General features: G+C 42.3%; 1 protein-coding gene across 3 annotated transcripts in view; it reads right to left on the bottom strand.

The window, feature by feature from the left end:
* The window catches only part of ANKRD44 (ankyrin repeat domain 44), a 306,281-nt gene that overhangs the window by 167,826 nt on the left and 117,080 nt on the right, over nucleotides 1-21,375 (bottom strand). For all 3 annotated transcript variants that reach the window (XM_043445412.1, XM_043445414.1, XM_043445413.1), the window contains exon 2: nucleotides 16,577-16,660. In XM_043445412.1, coding sequence (XP_043301347.1) covers nucleotides 16,577-16,660 — 84 coding nt within the window. The remainder of the gene's footprint in view (nucleotides 1-16,576; nucleotides 16,661-21,375) is intronic.

The raw sequence follows: 21,375 nt of genomic DNA, 5'->3' as shown, positions 1-21,375 counted from the left end.
TTGGGCAGCATGGGCTCCAGATGCACGGGGTTCAGTGGCACAAGGGCCACTGGTTTTTCTGTGCTCTAGAGCACACACTCAATAATTGCGGTGCCCGGGCTTAGGTGCTCTGCAGCAGGTGGAATCTTCTCGGACCAGGGATCAAAAATCTGTGTCCCCTGCACAGACGGATTCTTTTCCACTGCGCCACTAGGGAAGTCCTAAATAGTGTTTTAAAATATTCAACTTTAGTAGGGTTCAAGGAAACATAGCAATTGAATCTAGGAAATGCAGTAACAGGATCTATTTTGAAATTGATAAATTGGCAAACATTAAATCTGACCATTTCTCCAGAAACAAGATACTCAGTGGATAGCCTGGATGGATTTTTAGAAGCAAAATGAAAAAGAGGGTCAAACATGTGATCTTTCTAGAACATTTTCACGTTTAGCCAAAGACTACTGAGCCATTTCCCAGGTGGCACTCGTGGTAAAGAATCCATTTGCCAATGCAGGAGACGCAGGCTCAGTCCCTGGGTCGGGAAGATCCCCTGGAGGAGGAAATGGCAACCCACTCCAGTATTCTTGCCTGGAAAATCCCACAGACAGAAGATCCTGCTGGGCTACAGTCCATGGGGTCACAGAGTCAGATATGCTTAGTGACTGACCACAAGCACAAACTGAATCATTATTCAAAATTATGGGAGATAAATCTTCCTTAACTGTTACAATTATGACCTACAATTATATCTGCAAAATGCTTCATAAATAAAGCTTTGTCCTCTAACAAGTCTGCTTCTAACAGGAGGCTTGGAAGAGGATATTTGAATGTGTCCTAAAGAAATCGCAGGCATTGAAGTTAATCTGTATGGATGCATGAAGTCAAGTTGTCATAGTGTTTCAAAAACAGACTTCCCTGACATTTATTATAGAATATTGTCAAAAGCCAAGAATTCTGAATATTACACTTTAGGGAAACTCAACGTATTTGTTCTCAAGTTTTCTCTCCTTAAGAGAAAAACCATTAGAGCTTCTCTAATAGGGGAAACTACATATTGAAATGTGTGATTTATCTCTGAGGGAATTATATTTGCTTTATTGAGATATGATGAACAAAAACTTAGATATTTGAAGTATACAATGTGATGACTGATATACATATACATTATGAAAAGATTCCTTCATCAAGTAAAACATCTATCAGCTCAACATATTTACTTTTTAAAACAGATTCTACATGTAAGTGATTCCGTGTGGTATTTGTCTTTCTAGTTTATTGCACTTAATGTCCTCCAGGTTCATCCATGTTGTTGCAAATGACAGAATTTCCTTTTAAAGGCTGAATGATTATTCCAATATTTGTATTCTAGAGTATATAAGGACAAAAATCACGATTTCTTGAAAAAGATACTTTTATAATTAAATGTATTCAATAGTGAGTAAAACTAAGATTCTGAAAATACCATTAACAATAATTTTACCTTTACAAAGGTACAAATCTTACTGGCCCCCCTTTTTTTCAAATGTACAATTTGATATGCTTTTAATTTTTAAAAGTGTGGTAAAACACACATAACAAAATTTACCATCTAAGTTTTTACCCATTCCTACGACTGATGCAGTTGTTACCACAGATCAGATTCAGAGAGTTCCTGACAAAAGGGACTTCTCCTCTTTAATAAAATAGCCATTATTACAAGGCTCTTGGCCAAGAAATGACCCACTGTGATGAAATCCTAGAAGGAATTTTGTAGAAATATGAAATCTATGAAATAAATTTTTGTGGCATATAGCCACATAGATAAATCTTGAGCACATAATGTTGAACAAGAAAAAGCAAGTTACACAGGCTATAAACAGCTTGCTTAGTTAATGTATTTAAAGATACACACCACCACCTATTGTTTTGGCATCTATGTAACACACGCACACATACAAATTTAAAGGTATAAATAAAATCAGAGCATATAAAGACAAACGTTTAAACTTCAGGACAGTGGTTCCCCCTGGGGAGAGAGAGAGGGAGGGAGGTGATGGGTCAGGAAGCCTAAGGAAACGTCAGCTCTGTTCATCTGATCCTAGTTGATGCTGGATGAGGGTGATTCAACGGGAACAAAGCCATGTCCCAGCTCTAACAGAGCAGACATGCTAGTGGAGGGAAACAGACAGAAGACAAGTAAGTGCACTGAATACATGAGGCAGTGAAAGTGCTAGAAAGAGAGGTGAGAGGCTGATGGAGGGAGGCCAGTTTACAGAGGAAGTTTGGGGATGGTGCAAGGCGGTGCTGATGCAAAGATAAGAACGACGCAAGGAGCATGCGGAAAGCTCTTCAGCCGTAAAATTTCATTGTGTTTCTCTAAGTAAATAGGGTAAAATGTTAACATTTCTTCCATTATAGTAGTGGGCTCATGGTTGTTTTCTGAATGTTCAAAATTTTTCATAATAAAACAAACAAGAAGATTAAAAAAAAGAAGAAGAAGAAAGCCCACTACCATCACTTCTTCGAAGATTAGGAGGAAGGATGTCAGACATCTCCAGATACCTTCCAAGTGGGACATCTTGAGCCTGTGACTGCAGATCCTATTTCCTTAGGGAGCCTGCAAACGTTGGGGCCCCCAAAGAAACAGTAATAACCTCAGCACTGGACATGCTGCCTGGCCATTAGGTTATGCATGCTTGCCTGCTATTCCATCCACCTACCCATCCACTAACTGATCTAGCTATCCATCCACCCACCTATCTTTGCCTCCAAAATAAAACATATGCCTGCTCAAACACCCTTATTTAAAAAGAAGAGGGCCGATGATAAAGAGACAACACAGGATATATGTTTTAAATAGAGGGAAAGGCATCTATACAAAGTAAGTGGGGACACAAGATATAAACCAACATGAAGCACTGATGACAGAAGACAGGACCTCTGACATCTGGTGAGGAAAACACACAGTGTGTGTATTTGTGAGGCACAGAGATCTACCATTTACAACATGCTCCAACGTCACCTTGCTCCCTCCCCGCTCCCAAAGAAAGGGAAGGTATCTTAGTGATGTTATGTTCCCACGTGCACAGAAAAGCAGGGAGCAGGGGTGGAATCACAGCTGCCTGGATACCTCAAACTCTTTTTTTGGAGATAATGTAAATTGAATAAGAAAATGTGAGGAAGTATATGGGATGTCAGCTCTAATGCTACACCTCTAGTAGGTATTTAATCAATATCTGGTGAATGGATGAATGTATATGAGGTTGCCTCACAGTAATATTTTATAAATGATGTATTTTTTTGTACTCAGAGCATTTCCCAGGTCACAAAATTCTTTCAAAGGTCATGGTTAGCCCCGACATCTCTCTTTCATAATAAACAGTTATTTTTAGCCGACCATCTAATGAGGTTCTAGACAATACATAAGCAATTGTGTCCTTAGCGGAAGTGTCCTTGGGGTTGAGGGTGGAATTCCCTTCTTCCACCTTTCTGCTATCTGAATTTGGATGTGACAGCTGGATCTCAAGCAGACATTCTACACAATGAAATGCAAGCCACCTACCAAGGATGGCAGCAGAAAGAGAGACAGAGGCTGGATCCTCCCATCATTGAGCACAGGCATGCCTCATTTTATTGCACTTGGCTTTACTGCATTTTGCAGATACTGAGTTTTGACTTTTTTTTTTTTTTGCTTTGTTTTTTTACAAATTGAAGGTTGGTGGCAACTTTGAGCTGAGCAAGTCTACCGGTACCTTTTTTCCAACTGCATTTGCTCATTTCATGTCTGTGTCACATTTTGGCAATTCTCACAATATTCTGAAGTTCGCCATTATTTTTCTATTTGTAATGGTGACCTGTGATCAGTGACCTTTGATGTTACTATTGGAAAAAGATTATGACTCATTGAAGGCTCAGAAGATGGTTACCCATGTTTTAGCAGTAAGGTATTAAGGTGTGTTCGGTGGCTCAGACATTAAGGTATTACTGGTGGCTCAGACAGAATAGAATTTGCCTGTAATACAGGAGACCAGGGTTCAATCCCTGGGTCCGGAAGAAGGAATTCCTGGAGAAGGGAATGGCTACTCACTCCAGAATTCTTTCCTGGAGAATCCCATGGACAGACGAGCCTGGTGGGCTATAGTCCATGGCATTACAAAGAGTCGGACACGACTGAGCAACTAACACAGTACATTATTAAGGTATGTACATGGCTTTTTAGACATAATGCTATTTACAGACCACAGTACAATGTAAACATAAGTTTTATATGAACTGGGAATCAAAAATCTCATGTGACTTGCTTTACCGTGATACTCTCATTATTGTAGTGGTAGGAAACCAAATCCGTGATGCCTCTGAGATATGCCTGTACTACAGTAGTCCTGGGCAGCCTATCTCTGAACTTGTACACTGGAAATAAATTAACTTCTAGTTTATTCAAAATCACTACATTTTAGTAAAATAAGCTTTTGTTTACTACAAGCTACCATTTTCCTTTTATCAGTTTTCTCTCTAATGCAGCCAAATCTAATCCTAACAGATATATATATATGTCATTTCATCTCTCCAACAAAAATCTGATAAAAAGTTTGCTATCAAACTCATTTAATAGACAGGGGACTGAGCCCAGAGTGGATTAATTGGCTCAACAACACACAGAACCCAAGACTTCTGCCTCTGACCTGAACCCAGGACTCGTTTCCCTGCCCACAGCTGCATTTTAGTGTGACCGATAGGGAGTCCTCATTGTCATGCTTAGTTGCTCAGCCACGTCCAACTCTGTGATCCCATGGACTATAGCCCCACCAGGCTCCGCTGTCCATGGGATTTCCCAAGCAAGAATACTGGAGTGGGTTGCCATTTCCTTCTCCAGGGGGATCTTCCCAACCCAGGGATCAAACCGGTGTCTCCTGCACTGCAGGCAGACTCTTTACCACTGAGCCACCGGGGAAGCCCTGGATATGGATTATGCACCAATTAACAAGGGGCTTCTCTGCTGGCTCAGATGGTAAAGAATCTGCCTGCAGTGCAAGTGACCTGGGTCCAATCTCTGGCTTGGGAAGATCCCCTGGAGAAGGGAACGGCTACCTACTCCAGTATTCTTGCCTGGAGAATTCCATGGACAGAGGAGCCTGGCAGGCTACAGTCCATGGGATCACAAAGAGTCAGACATGACTGAGTGATTTTCACTTCACTTCACCAATAAATAAAGTATATCAAGCAGAAACATGCAAAACAGTTTGTTGTGAAGGTGTTATATCAAAAATTCTGATTAGGTGCATATGGGGGGTAGGAAAGCCAGGAAGGAGTTCAGGAAGCAGGCTAAAGGAGAAGGTATACCGTACTACACTCAGGATGACTTCAGAAAGTACACACAACAAATCCACCACTGCCCTAGACTGACTGCCATGAACAACCATTCAAGCAGGAAGTGGCAACTGACTTGATCACAACCGCCTATGCAACCTCCTGGGGAAAAATCCCACCCATCTCCCAGGCTTCCATCCTAATTATATAATATACATTTAAGCTCTTTGCATTTCTTCTTTTAAAATCAGTTATATAATATTATGTCTATAAAACTACAATTGGAAAGTCCTCTGGCTATCATAATTATATAGTTAGTTAACATTTGAAACCAAAAGGAATATATCCTTGGTAAAAATAAGAGCTGGCACAGTTAATTCATCTAAAATATATGTTATACCCTTTTAATGTGAGCATATCTTTTAAGAATAATCTGAATACATGGTTCTCTCTGCTCAATTCATTTTAAATGAGTTATCTCTTTTCAACAAAGCTTTAAATTTTTTTATGATTATAACTATATTCTCATTATAAAAGAAATTAGAAAATAAAGAAGCCCAAAAGTACCTTGAAACTTTCACTTTTTATTCTAATTGAAACTACAAAAATTGTTTTCCATATATGAAACGTCCATAAATATAACTAAAAAGACATGAAATTATATGGTATTGCTGTCTAGAAGTACTACACAAAAAAATATCTTAATGACCCAGATAACCACGATGGTGTGATCACTCATCTAGAGCCAGACATCTTGGAGTGCAAAGTCAAGTGGCCCTTAGGAAGCATCACTACAAACAAAGCTAGTGGAGGCGATGGAATTCCAGCTGATCTAGTTCATATCCTAAAATATGATGCTATTAAAGTACTGCACTCAGTATGCCAGGAAAACTCAGCAGTGGCCGCAGGACTAGAAAAGGTCAGTTCTCATTCCAATCCCAAAGAAAGGCAATGCCAAAGGATGGACAAACTACTGTACAATTGCACTCATCTCACATGACAGTAAGGATATGCTCAAAATCCTCCAAGCCAGGCCTCAACAGCACATGAACTGAGAACTTACAGATGCACAAGCTCGTTTTAGAAAAGGCTGAGAAAACAGAGATCAAATTGCCAACATTTGTAGGATCATACAGAAAACAAGGGAGTTCCAGAAAAACATCTACCTGTCTAACCTGCCTCCTGAGAAACGTGTATGCAGGTCAAGAAGCAACAGTTAGAACCAGACGTGGAACAATGGACTGGTTCCAAATCGGGAAAGGAGTACATCAAGGCTGTATACTGTCACCCTGCTTATTTAACTTATATGCAGAGTACATCATGTGAAACGTTGGGCTGGATGAAGCACAAGCTGGAATCAAGACTGCTGGGAGAAAAATGAATAACCTCAGATATGCAGATGACACCACCCTTATGGCAGAAAGTGAAGAGGAACTAAAGAGATTCTGGATGAAAGTGAAAGAGGAGAGTAAGAAAGCTGGCTTAAAACTCAACAGTAAGATCACGGCATCCAGTTCAATCACTTCATGGAAAATAGATGGGGTAAAAGTAGAAGCAGTGGGAGATTTTATTTTCTTGGGCTCCAAAATCACTTTGGACAGTGACTGCAGCCATGTAATTAAAAGATACTTGCTCTTTGGAAGGAAAGCTATGACAAACCTAGACAGCATATTAAAAAGCAGAGACATCACTTTGCTGACAGAGTTCGTATAGTCAAAGCTACGGTTTTTCCAGTAGTCATGTACAGATGTTAGAGTTGGACCATAAACAAAGCTGAGCACTGAAGAATTGATGCTTTTGAATTGTGGTGCTGGAGAAGACTCTTGAGAGTCTCTTGGACTGCAAGGAGATCAAATCAGTCAATCCTAAAGGAAATCAACCCTGAATATTCATTGGAATATGAACGACTTCCAATGGAGACTTCCCTGGTAGCTCAGATGGTAAAGCGTCTGCCTACAATGCGGGAAAGTTGGGTTCAATCCCTGGGTCAGGAAGATCTCCTGGAGAAGGAAATGGCAACCCACTCCAGTATTCTTGCCTGGAAAATCCCATGGACGGAGGACGCTGGTGGGCCATAGTCCAAGGGGTCGCAAAGAGTTGGACACGACTCAGAGGCTGACTTCACTTTCACTATTCATTGGAAGGACTGATGCTGAAGTTGAAGCTCCAATCCTTTGGCCACCTGATGGGAAGAGCCGACTCATTACCAAAGACCCAGATGCTGGGAAAGAATGAGGGCAATAGGAGAAGGACGCACTGAGTGTCCCCCAGAGGACAATTAAGAATGATACTAACCAGACCTGCCTTCACACATCATAAAGGGCCGTCAAGGCACATCACTGCAGCCTGCTCAGAGCCCTCTGGAGTTCATGAATCATTCTCTACAGGACATAGGTCATGGCTTCCAAACCACAGCCCCACATCCTGGGCCGTGGTCCAACAAGGAGCGGGGAATGTGACAGTATTGCCAGGCATATGCTGAGAGGTGAGCACCTACCCTCAGGACAAAAACACCCATCCCAGAGCTGCGCTGGGGCCTGCAGCCTACCCACCAGCCAGGGGCCAGAAGTGTCCACACTTGCAGAGCACGGGTCACTGCTCCCCCCAGAACCCTGGGGCCTCTGCTTCAGGACTGTGCTTTGGAGTTCCAGATCAGGTGGCCAGAGAAACTTAACTTCTAAATATTTGCTGATCTACGGTTAGCAAAACGGTGGCCTGCAAGCTGGATTTGGCCCACAGAAGTGTTTTCTTTGGCCTGAAAGATGTTGGATCATTTTTTTGGAACAAGCATTGAACAATTTAGAGATTTCCTGTATTTTCTCTTAAAAACTTAAAAGTCTGGGCCACACCGAGCCTGCATTCTTGTGCAGAAACATTCAGCAAGAGCTGAGCGGGTCATCACTCCCAGTGACAGTATGCCTCTGTATTTATGGGACTGTGCTTTGGGGGGCTGTCCCCTGACCCTTGCCTGTAGCCTCCTTACTCCTAGCAGTTCCTGATTTAGGTCTAATTTAGAGGGTATCTAAAGCTAACAAAACAACTCATGTCTTTATCCCCATATAAAATTCCTTATTTAAAAAAGAGAAAAAAATCAAGATATATGTAGGTGAAGGAAAATACACAAAAGTCTAGAAGTTTAAAAGCCTGTGCTATATGGTTTGTATTTGTCATGTTCTCATGACATGATAGAAAGAAGCTGAGCAAAGTTTAAAAGGCTGTTTAAATTCATCACTCAAAATTCTTTAGGTAGTCAGATTACATCCTTCTGGATGGATTCAAAGAGTATATTCTATTTTTAAAAGAAACAGTGCAAATGTCCAGTAATAAAGTAAATAGACAACAAGATAAAAAAAAGTAAATAGGTCATGGGGATGTAATGTACAGCATGGTAACCTTAGTTAAAAACACTGTATTGCACATTTGAAAGTTGCTAAGAAAAGTTCTAAACCTAAGAAAAAAATGTTTTTGCAACTATGTATGGTATTTTTTTTTGTAGGTATAGTAACACACACATGAGAACGAATTATAAATTTACTATTGACAATTTGTCTCATTTGAAAAAAACCCTCTCATCATATAATATTGATACAGTTTCTTTTTTCTCACTTAGATCTTGAGATTGGCAGGTCACCATCCCCTGAATTAATGCCCACAGTCAAGATTCACAGCTTTAATGCTTTCTCCCCTGTTTTCACTATAAGTATTTTGCCAACATAATGTTAGCTTTCATCTCATGATTTATTCTAATAGATGCACTCATCATCCCTTCCTACCCTGGAAGTGAAGACAGTAAGCAAAATGCACCAATATATTGGGTTGGCCAAAACGTTTGTTCAGGGTTTTGTAAGATCTTACAGAAAAACCTAAATGAACTTTTTAGCCAACCCAATACCTGGGCCAGATCCTATTATGGCAAATGATAAACATTAATTGCTTGGCAAAATCATCTATTTTTTGTATAAAATAGATGCATTAAAATAATCAACCCAGGAACAACCCAACCCTAAAAAGGCATTTTTAAAACTATTATAACAAAATAAAATTGAATATGCACTGGCAATTAGTTGATACTGAGGAACTACTACAAATTTTATTTAGTATGACAAGATTTTGTATGTGTGTGTGTCCATATCTGTTACTGCTAGTTTTAAAAAGAAATAAACTCCATGGGTTTGCCATCACGTGGGACTTACGAATCTTAGAATTGTAGTCTTTCACAGTTTTAAAAGGCTGTAAACATCACCTAGTCCAGGCATGGAAAGAAGATTTCAATTTACAGGCCAATTTAAATTTAACAGTGTTGTCCCGAGAAGAAATGTGAGTCTTTAAGACTGAGAGAGGGGAAAAGGTCATGAACCATTAGCAATACTGGCCAAGGACTCAAAACGGGAAAGGGGGGCCATATATGTTACTACTACTGGTCACGTCTAAAATCTCTAGTCTAGTGGTTTCCAAAGAGTTTATTATTTGTTAAGTCAACTCATTACTTCTTTAGACAGCTCTATGAAGTTCTTTCTTTTATTTTGACCTGAAATCTTATTTTCTGCAGCTTACAATGATGTGACATATAAGAAGAGCTCCACTTTAATTTGACAGTGTTTGAACTATTTCCGATATGTCTCTCATCTTTCCCAAGTCTAAACCATCACCACTCCTCACTGGGCACGGTTCCCTCCCTGTCGTTTGCACTTGCCATTGACAAGCCCCAGTTTGTCCCTGTCCTTATCCCAGTGTGGTATGCAGTAACTGGTCTGCTGATGTCATGTGGTCAGAGCATAATCCCAAAAATGTCTTTATTGAGTTCAAATTTTGGTTTTCAGAATCTCTACATTCATTTAGACTTCAGATGCTCTACCTCAATTTAACTAGTTGGATAGAAGCTTCTAAATCTTTCTATTATCAGCCACATATGGGTCAACTTGAATGGATCTCTCAGAACATATAACTGTCTTCCCACATTTCCAGGCTCTGGCATGCCAGCAGCCAGGGAAACCACAAAGGGACTCAAATGACCCTTCCTGATTGTTCCATGGCTCCTCAAATGCATCTGTGAATTTTCAATCTTAGGAAGAGAATTTTCAATCTTACAACTGAGAACTGAGGGCCACTAACCAAGTCAGAACTATTTGGCTACTTGTCCAGAACTATCTGGCCACCATTGTCCTTGCTAAAAAACAGGCAGGCTTCCCTGGTGGCTCAGTGGTAAAGAATTAGCCTTCCAACGCAAGGGACATGGGTTCGACCCATGATTCAAGAAGACAGCACATGCCACGAAACACCTAAGGCTGTGAGCCACAACTATTAAGCCTGTGCCCAACGGCCCGTGATGTGCAACCAGAGAAGCTACCGCAATGAGAAACTTGGGCACCGAAACCAGTGAGGAGCCCCTGCAGCGATGGAGGCAGCACAGCCAAAAGTAAAACATAAATACATTTTTAAAAATTAAAATAGGCAACCACAAATTGGCTCAACATAAGTAATAAAGCAGATTTAGTCATTCACTCAACGTGTGCTGTAAGGACTGGACTGAGCCACTGAGCAAATGAGAATGAATGACATAGCAGTCATGTCATCAAACACACAGTTTCTCAAAAGTAAAACATAGACATAATTAACTCAAGTAAAGTGATCAGTGAGGTACAAAGAGCTAAGGGATTTGGGAGGTGGAAGAGAAGGCAGCAGAAAGGAAGTTGAAAATTAGGCCAACTTAGAGGAAGGATCAACAGAAGGCCTGAAAGGACAGGTGGGATCAGAACGGTGGAGAAGTGAGAAAAGAATAAATACCAGTAGGTTGAGTAATTCCGTTTGGTTGATGCAAACCACTGCTGGGAAATAAAGTTTGGAAAAACGCAGAGAGGCAAAGCTGAATGAGACTCTTCCCCTATCAGGATCAGTTAATCAAAGCATATTTATACCAAAGAACAGGCAACCCATCAAAAGGTACAGAAAGGTGAAGAAGAAAAAAGAAAGCAAAAAAGTCAGAGCCTAGAGAAGAAAAGAAAAAGGAAGTGACTAAATAGGGATAAAGAGAGAAAAGCAAAGGATGAGAAGGGAAGACAAAAACTGTCTTCTCGCTAGCAAGAGGTGCTTCCCCGATTTACTTCCCCTCTGTGACACTGAAATGTCTGGGAGCAGCCGCTCTTCCATCCCAAAATGAATCTTTAGGTTTAGATTTCTAATCCAGATTTATCTTCCATCTCTCTATGCTCTTCTTGACGATCACTTCCCCTAAACTGTCTAATCCACCTCCAGCAGTCACCGTGACTGATCCCGAAGGGATGCCAACAAAGGAAAACCAGTGAAGAGGACAGCGCAGTATTTGCAACACACCTGATAACAGAGAGGAGTAAATGACCTTTATACTCACCTGAGGACGGGGAAGGGGGATGTGAAGAGGGAGGCTGCGAGAGGTAGAGTGGAGGAAAGAGTCTGTGGACCCAGAGGAGCCACACGATCGACCTAAGAACTCAGGCTCCTCTTAGGCGTGTTTATTCACTCATTTAACCACTCATTCATTCATTTATTCCTCTCCCTCTCTTTACCCCACCCTCTTCTGCTGTCCCACCCAAGAGCTGCCACACATCCAACAGCAAATATTGCCGGGAGCCAGCACATGAGATCCCACCCATGACAAGGTCATGAGGAGAAGACCTGACAAGCAAGGCATATCAGGATTCCAGGGATTTCGAAAAGCTGCCCTGGCGCTCACCTTAAAGATGATCTCTGTCTTTCTGATGCTTGCTTTAATAGGCTACTCCCTAATTTCTGTGACACAGGAAGAAGGCCTTCGCCGATTTCTTTTTGGTTTTTTTTTTCCCGATTTCTTTTTAAATAAGAATCAACTTAGAACTTTAATCAATATGTCTCCCGGGTGGTAGGGAGGCTGTAAGAGGTATGAGTGAAGGAAAGAGTCTGTGGACCCAGAAGAGCCACACGATCGACCTAAGAACTCAGGCTCCTCTTAGGCGTGTTTATTCACTCATTTAACCACTCATTCATTCATTCATTCCTCTCTCTCTTTATCCCACCCTCTTCTGCTGTCCCATCCAACAGCTGCCACACATCCAACAGCAAATACCAAGCACTTTCCACAGCAGCCTCAGTTTATACCTCACTTCATTAGTCCCTCGTGATTAACACAGGCCCCTAAAGAGTGCCCCAGATTTTCCATTTCAGAAATACAATATGGTATGATTTCTCACTTGTTGCCTTCTCTGCCACATTAGCTCATAAGGGAAAGAGCTATCTTTTCAACGGCTGTATCTCCAGCACCTTACACAGGGTCCAAACTCAGTGATTAACTGTCAAATTAACGAGACACTACACAGACAACTAAGGGGTACCACCTGAATTACCTAAAATTCTCTAAAACCAGAAATTGGTGTAGCCAAGATGGCAACTTGTTCACCAAAGTCACTGTTCTTTGACACTTTGGGGACACAGTTACACTAACTTCCCAACCTCTTCTGTAGTTAGCTGTGGCATGGGATGAGTTCTGGGCCGTGGGATGTGAGCAGAAGTGATTATTCCACTTTTGAGCTGTCCCATACTTGCCACATTCTTTGCCTCCACATTCTTTTTTTCCCTTGTTGGACTGTTGACACACCCCTTGAATGACCCACGCTTTGCCTCCACATTCTTTTTTTCCCTTCTTGTTGGACTGTTGACACACCCCTTAAATGACCTTAGAAGCTACATGCTGATACCTGGGACTCTATGTAGAAAAGACCCACCCCTCCACCCTGCTCATAAGAGAACTAAACATCTCTATGTTTGAGCCATCTACGTGTGACAGCAGTTAACCTCCCCTAATCTTTACCTAGAGCCAGACATCCTAGAATGTGAAGTCAAGTGGGCCTTAGAAAGCATCACTACGAACAAAGCTAGTGGAGGTGATGGAATTCCCGTTGAGCTATTTCAAATCCTAAAAGATGATGCTATGAAAGTGCTGCACTCAATATGCCAGCATATTGGGAAAACTCAGCAGTGGCCACAGGACTGGAAAAGGTCAGTTTTCATTCCAATCCCTAAGAAAGGCAATCCCAAAGAATGCTCAAACTACCACACAATTGCACTCATCTCACCCACTAGTAAAGTAATGCTCAAAATTCTCCAAGCCAGGCTTCAGCAATACATGAACCGAGAACTTCCAGATGTTCAAGCTGGTTTTAGAAAAGGCAGAGGAACCAGAGATCAAATTGCCAATTGCTGGATCATCGAAAAAGCAAGAGAGTTCCAGAAAAACGTCTATTTCTGCTTTATTGACTACGCGAAAGTCTTCGACTGTGTGGATCACAATCAACTGTAGAAAATTCTGAAAGAGATGGGAATACCAGACCATCTGACCTGCCTCTTGAGAAACCTGTATGCAGGTCAGGAAGCAACAGTTAGAACTGGACATAGGACAACAGACTGGTTCCAAATAGGAAAAGGAGTACGTCAAGGCTGTATATTGTCACCCTGCTTATTTAACTTATATGCAGAGTACATCATGAGAAACGCTGGGCTGGAAGAAGCACAAGCTGGAATCAAGATTGCCGGGAGAAATATCAATAACCTCAGATATGCAGATGACACCACCCTCATGGCAGAGAGTGAAGAGGAACTAAAAAGCCTCTTGATGAAAGTGAAAGAGGAGAGTGAAAAAGTTGGCTTAAAGCTCAACATTCAGAAAACTAAGATCATGGCATCCGGTCCCATCACCTCATGGGAAATAGATGGGAAGACAGTGGAAACAGTGTCAGACTTCATTTTTTGGGCTCCAAAATCACTGCAGATGGTTACTGCAGCCATGAAATTAAAAGACGCTTACTCCTTGGAGGAAAGTTATGACCAACCTAGATAGCATATTAAAAAGCAGAGACATTACTTTGCCAACAAAGGTCCATCTGGTCAAGGCTATGGTTTTTCCAGTGGTCATGTATGGATGTGAGAGTTGGACTGTGAAGAAAGCTGAGCACCAAAAAATTGATGCTTTTGAACTGTGGTGTTGGAGAAGACTCTTGAGAGTCCCTTGGACTGCAAGGAGATCCAACCAGTCCATCCTAAAGGGGATCAGTTCTGGGTGTTCATTGGAAGGACTGATGCTGAAGCTGAAACTCCAATACTTTGGCTACCTCATGCGAAGAGTTGACTCATTGGAAAAGACACTGATGCTAGGAGGGATTGGGGGCAGGAGGAGAAGGGGAAGACAGAGGATGATGGTTGGATGGCATCACCGACTCGATGGGCATGAGTGTGAGTAAACTCCAGGAGTTGGTGATGGACAGGGAGGCCCGGCGTGCTGCAGTTCATGGGGTTGCAAAGAGTCGGACATGACTGAGCGACTGAACTGAACTGAACTGAATTTTTACCAGCCAGCAGCTGTGCGTCACTTTCCTATGGAGAAATAAAAGGCTTTCAGAGGACAGTACACTCTTTCTTGGTATACAGGACTGACAAAAGTCCTGCTTGTTCATGATTGTCAGGGAAGATAGTGACGTTGCCTTGGGCTGGCCTGGGTGTGGCCCACAACACAGAATAGGCTGGATGAATTCTGGTGATGTCAGAACATAGATGATCAGTGGGCTTGCCTCGCCTCCTATCAGAAGTACAGGGCCCCATGGGCCCTAGACAAATGCCCAGTTGCCTTCTCAAGTAGTCTGGCCCTGACCTCATCTGTGCTTACCTGGCAAAAATGTCAGAGCACATTGCTCTGCTGTTGTCAGGGCCAGCTGGGGAGAAACTGCCAAGAGCTTTTTCAAAAAGCCACAGCAACCTACACTGCCACAGAACAATGGGTGGCAGAGATGACTCGCCTTCTCAATAAAACCTGTGGCTGAGCGGACAGATGCAACCTCAGACAGAATGCATTTCCCGGTGGCAAAGCTCTTCTTGCACCACAGATGCACCTGAGTCTGTTGTTTCTCCTGAACACTTGGGACTTCAAAGGGAACTCCTCTCCCTGACAGACTGGAGCATGTAGGTAACTGCATTACATTAAGAGAATTAGTAGCATGTACTATTCATAACTGCTTGTTCCATCTAGGTCTAGGAAACTATTAAAAGGATAAATTATTGACTAACTCTTTTCACTTTTCCTCATTGCAGGTTTATTTCAAGAACTTCCAGATTCAGTGGTTCTTAACCTTTAGGGGATCATAAACCCTTTTAACAGTTTGATGAAATGCCTTGACCGTTTCATTAAACAAAATGTCCACAAGTGCCCGCACATATTACATGTGATTTCAGGGTACACACAGGATGCCAAGTTCATCCACTCATTCCAGGTTCATGGACCCTCCAGTGCTGCTGCTGCTGCTAAGTCACTTCAGTCGTGTCTGACTCTGTGTGACCCCATAGACGGCAGCCCACCAGGCTCTGCCATCCCTGGGATTCTCCAGACAAGAACACTGGAGTGGGTTGCCGCTTCCTTCTCCAATGCAGGAAGGTGAAAAGTGAAAGTGAAGTCGCTCAGTCGTGTCGACTCTTCGCGACCCCATGGACTGCAGCCCACCAGGTTCCGCTGTCCCTGGGATTCTCCAGGCAAGAGTACTGGAGTGGGGTGCCACTGCCTTCTGCGACCCTCTAGTGCAGAGGGCAGCAACTTCTCCCTTGAAAGGGCCAGAGAGTAAATATCCTGGGCAGACCACATACTGTCTCTGTCACAGCTGCTCAACTCTGCTGCTACAGGAGGAAAGCTGTCCTTCCCGTGTTCCAGACAAACTTAATTCGTAGATATCAAAATCTGAATTTCATACAATTGTCCTAAGTCACAAAATATTCTTTTTTTTTTCATTCCTTTTCAGCCATTTAAAAAATAAAAACCATTCTTAGCCAGTAGCTTATACAAAAACAGGTGACAAACCATAGTTTGTCAACTCCTGCTGGTAAGGCATGGGTTCTCTAGAACAAAGTTTCTATCTCTATTTTCACTAACTTCTAACTGAAACTTCACATTACGAATGCAGGCAGCAAACCTTAGTGTCGGCAGAAATCATAGGCGCTTTCATGCCACGTTAGAATGGTGGCAGGTAACACAAAATATTGATCAGGCTCATCATTATTTTAAAATTATGGCCATTATTAGATCTCCTACTGCATCTTGCCATTTAAATGTGCTGATAAACACATATATCATTACATGAAAATTTTGATTCAATAACTATATTTCAAAATAATTGATTTCCATTTGAATCCTATATATTTGATTTAGAGCATCTCAAAACAGAATTCTGAGAAGTATGCCAGGGCTTTCACCAGACACCAAAAAGGTCCACGGCACAGAAAAGGTGAAGAGGGTCTAGGCAGGCAAAGCCAGAGCATCTCCTACCAGAGCATTCACATCTTCTGTTTTGTGGATGAGCATCCGTATCTCCTCTGGATCACCGCTGAAGATTGCTTGGACCAGTGGTGGCTATAAACACAGAAGAACTGGAATTAGAACTATAATTAAATAATTGGATTGTACTCAGATGCAGATGGCTAGAAGATCTAGTCCCCAAAAGTGTATTCAACAATTATCAATTGGCAGATATAGATGAATATGGCTCGGGTCCACCCTTGCTCGAAGTCCAGTAGGGGAGTTATTTGCATCAAGAAATAACTATAATATGATTTGAAAGCCATGACAGACAGTCACATCTAATCTGGGGCTATGAGTGTAACATGAAAATCACCACTAGTTGAAAATGTCCTTGGATGGTCCTTAAATTACCTATCAAGAAAACTACCAAATCTGTGTTTTTGTGCATAGGGCCCCCTGCCATTCCCCAGTTTCTCATTAGACAATGCTCCCTGGACCTTTAAAACGATTCTGTTCCTAGACGATGTTAGTGGCCATGTCTCTGGCCTCCTGCACGCTTGCTTTTTTGTCAAAGTTTGGAAAAGCCTTTATATCATTCCCCCAACACTTCCCATAGCGTAGCCAACGAGCACTGAGTGCTTTAGAGGTGATTACTTTCCCATCTATTCAAAATAAGTGGTATAACGGTGGGGTGGGGAGGAAGAAGGGAGGCATTACTAAACATGTATCATTGAACTTCCCTAGATTAAGCAAGCCCAACACATGGGAGAAGGATTTATAAACTTGATGGAAAGCCAGCTGAAAGAAAAACTGCTCCGCGTGGGTGGTAGGGTGAGAAGAGTGTCCAGAAAAGCTTCATGGAAGGCACCTTCATGTATGCCTGTGAGTTTGCAAAGAGAAAGAAGGATACAGTGGCCAGGGAATTGGAGTGTGGAAAGGTGTGGATATGCAAAGAGCCTGGTGTGTTAGAAATGCCGCCATCAGCCTGGTGACCAGGGTGTGGGAGAAAAGAGCAAAAGGGGTGGGCTCTGGGGTTGGTGCTGGGCTCCCCCACATGGTGAAGGATCCGGTTCAAAGCCAGTTCTGCCGTTTGCCAGTTACATGTTGAGCCCATTTCCCATGTGTAATCTGGGGCCAAACACGATCTTTGCTGTCCAACCCATCAAAGGGTTGGTTTTAGGAACAACTGAGACAATAAGTGGGAAAACCTTCTATAAGCCTACACACTGCATGCTAATTCGCTTCAGTCGTCTCTGACTCTTTGAGACTCCATGGAGTATAGCCCACCAGGCTCCTCTGTCCATGGAATTCTCCAGGGAAGAATACTGGAGTGGGCTGCCACGCCCTCCTCCAGGGGATCTGCCTGATTCAGCGATGGAATCCAGGTCTCTTACGTCTCCTGCGTTGGCAGGTGGTCTCTTTACCACTAGCGCCACATGGGAAGCCATACAACCCTATCCAAATAACAGATGTTTTCACTAAGAAATGTTTATAATGTCAATATGGAGTATTTGACAATTTTTTTTTCAAAGTTTAAAACCTTGGTGAGAACACACATGCACACGCAACACACATATATTTACTTATAAGTTTTGGAAATACTTTAGTCCTTGCAGGCAATTGGATGGTGGCAGTTTCCCAAACTCGTCTGATCATAAGTATCACCTAAGATGCTTACTAAAACAATATTCCCAGATCCCTTCCCTGGAGATTCTGGGGTGGGGTCAGAGAACCCAGACTTCTAATAATCACCCACTTAGTTATCGGGAACTGTGCGCACTGACCTAAAGTGACATGGTTAGAATTATCTGCCTCAATCTCTATGTAATCTATATGAAACTCCGAGCCCTGACTTTCTCTACAAACTTTCTTTTCTCTTTTTTACCTTCCTGTTGCCTTTCTTACATGTTTTGATGATATTCCTTGTTATTTGAGGGGACCAAGATAAGTACTGTCAGTAGAACATGGTAAGATTCCTTAAGGAAACATTATATTTTAAAAAAGGTTAGGGACTTCCCTGGTGGCCCAGTGGTTAAGATTCTGTGCTCCCAATACAGGGGACACAGGTTTGATCCCTGGTCGGGGAACTAAGACATCTCATGATGCAGGGCGTGGCCAAAAAAAAAATATTAAATTGTAGATAAGTATTACCACCTGTCAGCAATTTGTCCACAGTTTTCCCCTTGCCATCACAGTTTCCAGCAAGTAGACAGATGTATATCTCTTTTTGGTCCCAAACACTCTCTTAATCCTACCTTCTTGCCAAGGTGTCTGATTCAAAGATAGTTTCTCAAATTACCAACAATTAAGTAGCAGGAAAGAAGTCTTGAAAAGAATGCAAGTTTGACCAGTTGGTGTGAGCTGGCACTCTGCCCAAGATAATAAGTTCCTTCCCTACACTTGCTGACGACTTGCCACGTCTCCAGACACCCTGCCTCATGGCAAGGACCATATTTCAAGTAAAATAGACAGTCATATAAAGTCAGGATTTCAACAAAAATATCTGACTCTGGCATATCTACTTCATAATCCTCTATCTGCTGTGCCTGTTGCCAAATGCTTGTGCATATTTTTCTGCCTTTTTGAACCTTAAGAGAAAGCAAATACCAAACCCCAATAACCGAGGGATGACAAGCAGAGGCAGATGAGATTTTAGTGTTGAGTCAACAGTGATCAATCAACAGCTGAGAAGTTAAGATTCTGAGAAACAAACCCACCCCAGTTTAATGCACCACTGGTTAGTCACTTTAAGGAAACACAGCTAGATAAGCAAAGCTCCTCTTCACTCTTGAGTGAAAGAATGCACGCAGATATTCAGTCCTCACACCACTCAAGAAACGCAAGGGTTCCAAGCTATGGCTGGAATGTCCCCAAGGAGAGCCACCCTGCAAAGCTGCCAGACAGAGATGCCAGCACAGCCCTCCGCAGGGAGTGTGGAGCTTTCCAAACACCTCCAGGCCCATCCCTGAGACCCTCCCGAAGGTTATCATCAATGCAGAGAATTCCCAGCAGAGAAGGGTATGCATACTTCCTCAGTGTCTCCCTCTGCTAAAAGCTGCTTTGGGGAGTATCGTCAACACTCAGAACTCCTAGCATCCATTGGGAAGAAGTTGACAATTGCAATTCTTTCAGTCACATGTATACACCAATAAACCCACATATACATGGCTACATTTTGCCCATGTCTGTACTCATATGCATCTACATTCATGTCTGTATGCACAGAGATACATGCCGATTCACACACAAATCCCTCCCATTCCCTGTGGAACAGAAAAGTGCCGGTTCTCCAAAGTCTTACTAACTGGACCTTTCTGCCCCAGCTGGGCTGTGTGGTCACTGTGACATCACTGTTTTCACAACTGTGAATCCAGGCACTATGAGATTCCAAATCAGAACTTCAGACACACGCTTTGCTGTGTGTCTGCATGCATGAAGTTCTTGAACTAAATTTCTATAACTCTTGAGCTAGTGGTACTTCTCTAAAAAAAAAACAAAAAACAAAAAACAAAAACAAAAACACAGTACAGGAGAATCCATCCTCGAAGAAGAGAAGGGAGTGGACGAACGCGCCAGCGCGGTGGGGGGAGTGGGGTGGAGAGAGAGAGAGAGAGCCCTTTGCTCCTCTTTCTGTATGTTTTTTTCTTCCCCCGGGTTGGGCTTAGGCAGGAGCGCTGTTCTACCTGAAGTCCTCACTCTGTCCTACCTAAAGTCCTCACTCCAGTCCTCTGACCTTCCTTTGACCTTCCTCTGTTCTATTTTCGCGGGCTTTTCCCTTCCTTGTCTTTTAGCCACTGCCATTTTGGACTCCTTTTCCCGATTCTAACTACCTAACACTTCCAAATAAAACACATCATATAACACTTTGACATTCCCTTTTGTTGGGATTTTAATTGGATCCTGCTGTTTTATTTTTCCCTAGGCAAACACTTGCCCTGAGAATAAATATTTGGGAAAAGATACATCTAAATACTGTCTCTATTACATGATTTTAAGAAAGAGGGAATATTCTAATTACAGTACTCTTGTTCATAAGTACCAAGTACTTATACTCTGTTGACTATTTATTTGGAAATCACTGTATTTTTGCCTTGACCTTGATAGGGGCTTCCATGCCAAAGAACAGAGTCCCAAGCCTTGGCACATACGAGAATTTTTTTTAGAAGTTTCACCCATTTCAATGCTAGCCTATACAAAATACAAGTGCTTTGTGTGCAAATTTGAATAAACACATTTTTAACAAGGGTCAGAGTTGTGAAAAACAAACAGTGGAAGGGAAAAGAGAGAGATTCTGATGTCATGAAACCACTGGTTATCAATCCCTAAAGAAATTTAAATTCTTAAAAAGAGATACGCGGCTTCAGTTACCAGAACTGTTTTAGCATGTTTAGCAGCTGTAGACTGGAAATGATTTCCATGTGCTGTGAATACTGGCACCGTCCCTCATGTGGACTCAGGATACTTCCTGGGTTGCTTAACCAATGGCACCAGTAGGGGTCAATACTCAGACGGTACCTGTCTTTGTCTTCAATACCACCAACCACCAACACTCTACTGGGAGAAGAGTGAACGGGTAGGGCCGTTCACACTCGCCAGAGCGTGAACAGCTGCCTTCTAGAGGTGACTGTCTGCCAGCCGGATGACATCTGACCCCTCTAAGACAGAAGAGCAGAGCAGAAGCCCCTTGAATTTGGGAACCATCATGAACAATGTGGCCACTGCTGACATTAGGAACTGAAAATCTATCTGCAAAAAGCCACTTTCACTTTCACTACCCACATCCCCTATCAGCCCACCCACTACAGCATTTTTCTATTTTATTCTCA

This window comes from Cervus canadensis, chromosome 24, assembly GCF_019320065.1.
Source record: "Cervus canadensis isolate Bull #8, Minnesota chromosome 24, ASM1932006v1, whole genome shotgun sequence".
Classification (NCBI taxonomy): Eukaryota; Metazoa; Chordata; class Mammalia; order Artiodactyla; family Cervidae; genus Cervus; species Cervus canadensis.
This window is presented reverse-complemented; position numbering and strand designations above follow the sequence as displayed.